Source organism: Haliotis rubra, unplaced genomic scaffold (genome assembly GCF_003918875.1).
Source record: "Haliotis rubra isolate DU_JTF1 unplaced genomic scaffold, ASM391887v1 Scf35, whole genome shotgun sequence".
Taxonomy (NCBI): Eukaryota; Metazoa; Mollusca; class Gastropoda; order Lepetellida; family Haliotidae; genus Haliotis; species Haliotis rubra.
Genome location: NW_025767024.1, coordinates 1,360,196 through 1,368,287, shown reverse-complemented (window position 1 = coordinate 1,368,287; position 8,092 = coordinate 1,360,196). Strand labels below are relative to the sequence as shown.

The window sequence follows — 8,092 nt, the reverse complement described above, 5'->3', positions numbered from 1 at the left end:
AAAATATTTATCGCCAGTGATCTACTTTAGCTACTCTAGAGTGAATAATATAGCTTTTAACATGCAAATACCTTCGTTCGTTGTCCATCAAGTCTCGAGATCGCACGTGTCTCGATAGGGCGACAAACAGTGACGAAAGCACTCCCTGTTCAGCGTCGACATTTTCGTCCGGACTTGTAGCTGTATTTTTGGAGTAAAAGTCGTAAATCTAGCTCAGAAATCGCCCATTTAAGACGAGAAAACAAGAGAGAAATTGGAAAATGTTCCCGTCGCTAGACCGATCTATCATTGCTCCGTTTCATCCTATACAGTGAAGGTGTAAGCCGATTGGCTGAAGGGTGTCACGTGGGCTCGCGAGCGCCTCTAATCCTGTCATTTTCCAGGCGTAATTTACCTTCATTTATTTCAGATTTATCTCTCCATCGACAGCTAATTTGAGCACCCCTATTGACAGGCACGGCTCGGAACAGGACAAAATTATGAATTCTGATAACGACTACACTCTGTGCAATCTTGACGCTCATTCCTATGCTAACACTTTCCCTAACTCCGAAATACCAGCGAGCATTTACGGATTTGCAAACATAAATAACAGATCACTCGATACCGGTCAGGGGTACTACGGTCCTGACCCCTCCCTTGGAAGTCTTCAGGGTGGGGAGCTAGCTTTGGGAACCAACCCTCAGCTCTCCTACCCGGTATCTACCAGCGTTATCGCTCGAGCAACACGCCACCCAGGAGGGTACGGATTGGGGGTTGGGGACATCCCGCCTGTCCCCACAGTCAATGAATGTTATGTGCCAAACGGAAATGGTAACGGGGCAGCATGTATGGACATGGGGGTGCGGACGCCTTTTTCTTGTGCCTCTGACCCTTCTCGGAACACCCTCCCCACGGGGGGAACCAGCGCTTACCTTTCCCACACACCTGGGGGTTCCCCCTTGAAGTCTGAACAGTGCGGAAGTCAGGCCATGCAATCGAAGCCCTTTCGTTGGATGACAATTAAAAGAAATCCGACAAAACCAGGTAAGTTAACATTACGTTTTTCTTTCTCTCTATCAACGTTCGTTCAATACTTCTCTCTATCAACGCTCGTTCACTCCTTCTCGTTGTCAAACCAGGAAATAGCCTGGGTAACGGCTGCAGTAGACAGTGTCTCGCTCGGTTGCTACACGGGGCTGGATTATGCGTTCCGTCAGGCTTTAGGAGGCCGTTTTAGTGTGTTATTATTCTCGCCCAGCGATGTGTTGAAAGCCATAATCACATCGCTATTCTTGAGTTAATTGATGAAAACGCTTCCACACTTTTGTCAAAAACCATGCTTGACTCGTGCCTGATCTTTTCACCCGTCTCATTCTACCTGTATCGAATTTTCTTTTCAACAATCTCACCTGTAAGATGAAAGGCACCGCCACTCAAATGCATGACCACGGACAATAGGATCTCCTAGACGGCATGATAATAGTATTTGGTAGAAGGTCTACACTGGCACGAGACTAGGGGTAGGGAGGCTTATTAAAATGAAACCAGTGAAAATAGCACATGTCACTGTGTATATGTTCATAACGCTTCTGTCTGAAATGTGTTTCTTTATTGTTAAAGCGTATGGTATTTTGAAAACACCAACGAAAGCTTAATAATCCAGAATTATTTTATGAAAACAACTATTGGTATATATTTCATTCCTGACTGTACCTATTGACATAGGTGATGAACGCCTGGCAAAATGTATATATGATCAAATGAAATGTACATGTGACTGAGTATCATACATCTACAATAGACAAGTAACACACATTTATGTACATTTCATAAATTTGCAATAGACATGAAATACACAATTGAAGTAAGAAATACAAGATTTATGGATGTCAACTTCTTTATTGTGAATAATACGTCGTTTCGGAGTGTATGCTTGCTCCTTCGTCAGGTGAATGGTTGCTACCCAGCTCTTCGCAACGATTCATTTGAAGTACATTTCAGTTTTAACCTCAGCTTGATGTCTGTCGCTTTCAAATGTCCATTTTTAACATAAAGAGTTTAATACGAAGGGTACACCTATTCACGAAGATTTAATATTAATTTTACATATTTATCCATTAACCAATATTCGTCAAACAAGCATTATAGAAAAATCTACAAAATTGTACAGCTCTATCCAACACCTGTTCATTGACTTACACGGACCGTTGTCAATTTCATACATAAACATATTCACAGCTGGCCTCTACAGCCACTGAACTCATCAAGTGCGAATAGTGATCTTGTCTACATTTTGCTTGGCTACCCAGCCCTTCTCAACGATTCAATATGGAGTTAAGCCCTTCATCTGTGTTTAAGCCCCTATGCAAGTGACCTTTGGCTTAAACCAGACAATCAAAAAACAGACTATGCTTAATAGATGTTTGCGCTTCTACTAAGACTAATCTTCCTACCCTAGTTTTCCCCTACTTCTGGGAACGGGTACATTATTCTTAACAGCCTGATAACAGCCTGATTGTTTATTTTTCCACGCCTAACTGGGTTCTTTTTCCACCCTCTTCTCCCTGAGTTTTCCTCTTCCGTTCAACACGAGAAGTCATTTAAATAGAAAAGTCCCATTTACTGAATATTAGTCTCGTCGGTTCTTATCGTGTTTGACGAGGATTATGGTAATTTGGCGGTGAAATTGACACGTGCCTATTTCTTGTCACTCACTAGCAGCTGATTACCATTGGGGTTTATTTCAATATACGGTACATAAGCAATAACGTTTTGCCTTGTGGGTAGTGTTTAGTGGTGATCGGTTCAAACAAGCTGAAGATAGCATCTATGTCTTCTGAACATGATTTTGTAATATTTAATCAAGTGTAATTATGGACTGAGATTATAAATGATATTTCATTGTCTACAGTAATCAAAATAACACAAAAATGTCTTGCTTTAATGGACATTTATCATACCTAGGTATTTTGAATAGTATTAACATACGATTTAAGGTATACAGTGAATTCTATCCAATGAATTTACATAGTACAATGTTTATCTTGTTACAAAGATACATTTCTCAAAGAGGCCATAGCTACATGAGACATCTCTTTCATATACATTGAGTTACACGTTTTACAGATGTCCCTGTAATCTTGTTAAGAAAGAAAGTCTGACAAATATATTTGTTGTGAAATGAAGTAAGGATAAAATAAAATAAAAATGATGTTAGTAATCTCCATTTGATAAAGCAGCCATGGATTCTAATCGGTTGAGTCTGTATTGTGAATATAGAAAAAGAAATTATTTCACAGTTAAATCCATCCTCATTAAAATAATACAAAATGGTTGTATTTAAGGCACCACGGTGTGATATCGCAATGTTTGTGATAGATCCGACGTTGAAATTAACCAGATCTTTAGGTGGAAAGCCACACAAATGCCAATAATCTCTCTCTCTCTCTCTCTCTCTCTCTCTCTCTCTCTCTCTCTCTCTCTCTCTCTCTCTCTCTCTCTCTCTCTCTCTCTCTCTCTCTCTCTCTCTCTCTCTCTCTCTCTCTCATATATCTGTGATGTGAATGGCATTTATTAGTTGTACTGAGAATGACCCTTCTTATAGATATGACAATATCGATAACGAAATTCTACTACTACTACTACTACTACTACTACTACTACTACTACTACTACTACTAATATCAATAGACCAAAAAAAAAAATAATAATATTGTTGATGAATAAAATCAAATGCAGGTGACCAATAATAGTATCTGTTGTACATTGTAGTATAAATATTATCTTTCATAAATAGTATATATGTGTTAAAACAGCATGTAGCTGTTAAACAAACATATATTCACGGAAGATATCTATCATATCTACAAACCATATGTCACTCCAGTCAACATGTACAATTAGGAAAAATGAAAATATATGTCACCTTTAGTCGACAGGATGATTTATCGTATCGTCAAAATGTTTCATCACTGTTTATTAGTTAGAGGCATGGATGACATTCATAGCGTCTCCTAGCAACTGGATCATCCTTAAAACGGATGAAAATAAAACACATGGCAATGAACAATCTGTAGTATATGAATTTCTTTTAAATTAAAAGTCATGAAGTCAAAATGCAATATAGCACCACAGTTATTCAAAACACACATTCGGCTTTTCGAGAAACCTTAGTGTCATATTACGGCGTATGTAAGTTTTGTTTTTATGGTGAGTGTGAAACTGACATGACAGGTTTGAAATCAACATCGATTTTACAGGTATTGTACGGTAGGAAAATAATCCGATCTTTAAATAACAGACTGTTTCAATTTTAACGATTACCCGATACCTCCTCTGAATATCGATTACGTGAAATCGATACACCAAGTACACTTATTGGTATGATCTATTTCAAATCACAGACGCTGTGCAATTATTCACCTGAGTTTATAATGCAGTGGAGGTACTGCTATCAGTCTGGTTCATTTCAAATTAGTCCTGCGTATACGAACAAATTGTTTACCTCATACATAATGTATCCTTTTTTAATTTGGAAATTAATTCGCTGTAAATTCATGTTATGGTTTATGATTCACACCCACACCATACATGCACATTTTAATACATCTATCGATATGGAAATGACGTTACAGTGACAACTGACGCGCTATACAAATTAATCATATTACCCCTGTAACTTTACTTACTGGATATCTGATACGTTTAATGATTATGTTAATTGAATCTTTATAACTTTCAATATATATTCAGGTTTGTGAATATACACAGTATATTGTCCGTTAACTTGAAAGGAAAAAAATCTCTAGTGAGTTCAATTTCGATTGAAATGTGAAGTACACAGTCTTCCTTAAGACAATCTCTTAAACCTGCCTTCTCTGTATTTTTTGTATGCGGCGATAGTGGGTGACTATTGTGGCAATGTAGGGTGTCGTACTTATATCTGGCTCGTCGCCTACGGTATTTTCTCAACGTCGATCGTATCTAGTTACAAGTGTTTGACATATCAACACTATCCCTTGTCAAGGACCGGATTTGGTATACACCATGAAGATCAAGTTTATGAACTGTCAAACTTTCGATCGATCACTGCATTGCTTTTTCGAAATAAAATTATACATTTTCTTTGAACTAACAATGGATGACCTTTATTTTCATGACACAAATGTCATAGTCATGACTATGTTTCTTAAAATAATTGTTTATTTTAATTGTAAACAAAATAGATAACATATAGATATATATAATATAATTATAGATTCCCTACGTTCTACCCACATGCATTTTACACGTGTTAAGGGTCAGAATTTGGTATACGCATGTACATTTCTAGGTTATTGAAATTGACAACGTTTCATTTCAAATTACCCCAAATCGTGAGGATGTACACTTAACACGACTGTCGTTTGTGTATACCGACACGCGTCTATTTCATATGAACACTTGTAAATGACAAATGCATGGACGCGACTTGTCATCCATTCGCTCGTTAACCTTAACACATTGTACTGATTTTCAGCATATTATCTGTCATAGAGAGTCAGACTCATGATATTAACCGAAAGTATCTTCCCGGACAGTGCAGTGCATTTGGAAGAAACAAATCAGAATTCTTCAACTTGTTAATAGCAAGAAGGATGCGGCATCTTCCACATACTCAGCTGATAGTAATGACAAATAGCCTAAGGTTCCCCCTTTAACACCGTGAGGGCGGTGGTTTAAAGAGTGCTCGCCTTCGATCAGTACTCTTATCGTTTCCTCGCCAAAAATTTGGGATATGGTGGAATATGGATTTGCAAATTGCGTGGATGTCTTGGCGAAAGTGGCCTGTCACCCCGTAAGATAAATGAGCGATTTTCTGTTTTCCCAATTGTGAAAGATGGCGTTTATAACCAGGGCAGACATCGTCCCTTTTGGGAAATCGCACTACTGAAACAGGAGGAGGACCCCGGTTCTAAGCGGGGACTTGTTTGAGACCTCTAAGCCAGATGGCCACTCGCGATATTTTAGTATGTGTCTTACAGCTTGTCTATGCCCCTTTCGTAGTTCCTGTATTATCCCCGACCTGTCATTTAACCACTGACCTCTTCAATAAATACCTTTTCACCTGATTTAGTTCCATCTACATATGAGCCCTCACTGGTAAATTCATATGTGAATATGTTCAGGGAAGTAAACATTGTGTGAAGTTTTATGTAACCCTCAAATAGCATTGTTATTTTTGTCGTGTTTTCTTAGGTATATAGACCAGTGATAAGTTTCAGTCACATGTGATCTAACATGTCTAATTACTGTTATAATCTCAGTGCCATTTTTTGCTGAGGCCCGTGAGGTGCTGTACATGATAAAAAAGAACAAGGGAATAATACTTACGTTATTAGTTACAAGCAAAATAACATTCATAATAATAACACATAAATAATAATTTGCAGTAAGTCTTGCTAGTTTTAGAAGTAAACAGGCAAAATGGTTTAGATATACAGGAATCGTGATTATTTTGGAATAAACAATAACTATGCTAATGTAGGAAAAAAAAAACAATATATATGTTTATCAAGGAAAAAAAGAATATTTTTATATTCGCTTGCCACAATTTGCAATAAAGGACGAGAAACACTACAACGAAATATGGCGAATAACACCAGAAAATTGTGTCGAGGAATTTATCTTTTATTTTTCTCACTCTTTCCATTAAAGTCATAAATCAACACTGAGATACCGCTGTGAAGCTTAGGATTAAAGGTCGAATCCCAAGCCACGGCCTCGGTGACCGTTCGCCAGTGTTTCGAGGTGGGAAATACCCACCGGTCATTCATCATAGGCGCTCATTAGTTGTGTTGGGCCCTCTGTGTCCCCGGTGAACACAGCGGTGTTAAATGTAAAGCTGCCTTCATATTGTGCCGAAAGACCCCTTAACTCTTCTATTAGACGACCAACCTTAGGTTTCAAAGGAACAATTGTAATTCTGGCGCGATGTTTCGAAATTTGATTGAAAGAAATGGCGGTCATTTATCATCCCAGGGAAATGGGTATTAACATAGCATCGAAGCCTCATAATTCGAAATTGAATTTTTAATTTTGCGAATTTACACGTTATGTGTTTAAAATACACGCTTGAAATACTCACATTGATAATTTAACAAATTCACGAATATTAATTGAAAAGGGTGTTACTGTTCTCGCATAAGTAACAGTTCATTGTGTTAAGTCAGCGTTTTGTTGAACACTTCGTTTAAGCTGTTTAACAAAATACACAATGCATATATTATGCTGAGCTATTAAAAGTTTAAATTGAATGCCGCAAATGACAGTTGCAAAATCCCTCTTACGGTTTGACCTTCTACAAGAACTGATCACGTACAATGGACACTCAAAAAAAAAAGATTCTACTAGATCTGTAAAAATATATTCGTCGCTCAGTAACATTCATTTTTCATTTCACCAGGGTCAGCAATTAGCACACTATTCCAGAAACGAATTCTCGCAAATTAACGCGCCTTTGTTTACGTCTTCAAATGTCTCCAAGACGTTATCTAGACAAAATATATACATCATTTCACACATTTAACCGCTAAGAAGAAGAAAAGACACAACAAAATGAACAATTCAGATTTATGAGGTATGTAACAAACTTAAAAAGCGTCAGTTTGTGATACGGTATTCTGCAAGAGGGCCCAGAGACGACACATGGGTTGAAGATATTGATATGGACAAACGAAGCGTATACTCGCTCCTTTGTGCCATAATAGGATCATTTAACACATGCAACGAAACTGCTGAAGTCTTTATGATTTTTTTAAATACTCCCCTACTAACCACTCCTGAATCTCAAAATCGTGTAAAGATACTTAAGCAGGTATGTACATTGTCAAGGAAGCCAATACCACCAACTTAATGCATATATTCAAGTAAGGTTAAAAGGACTACAATGTCTTATGTTGGTAACACATAAACTACAAATGCATATTTTATGTATATAATTAAGAGATTATTAGACATGTTAATATTTAATATTCAAATACTTCATATCGTCACCTCACCCTCCGATCACATTAAGCTCATGTACCTGAAACATATTTTACGTATTTTTTTCATAGAATGCAATACTTCA

General features: G+C 37.5%; 1 protein-coding gene across 1 annotated transcript in view; it reads left to right on the top strand.

Moving 5' to 3' along the window:
* Positions 1–429: 429 nt before the first annotated feature.
* LOC124285022 (homeobox protein Hox-B1-like) overlaps positions 430–8,092 on the top strand; it is a 34,076-nt gene continuing 26,413 nt past the window's right edge. Inside the window, exon 1 of the mRNA XM_046721164.1 lies at positions 430–1,026. Within this exon, the coding sequence (XP_046577120.1) occupies positions 480–1,026 (547 nt within the window). The 5' untranslated portion in view covers positions 430–479. The remainder of the gene's footprint in view (positions 1,027–8,092) is intronic.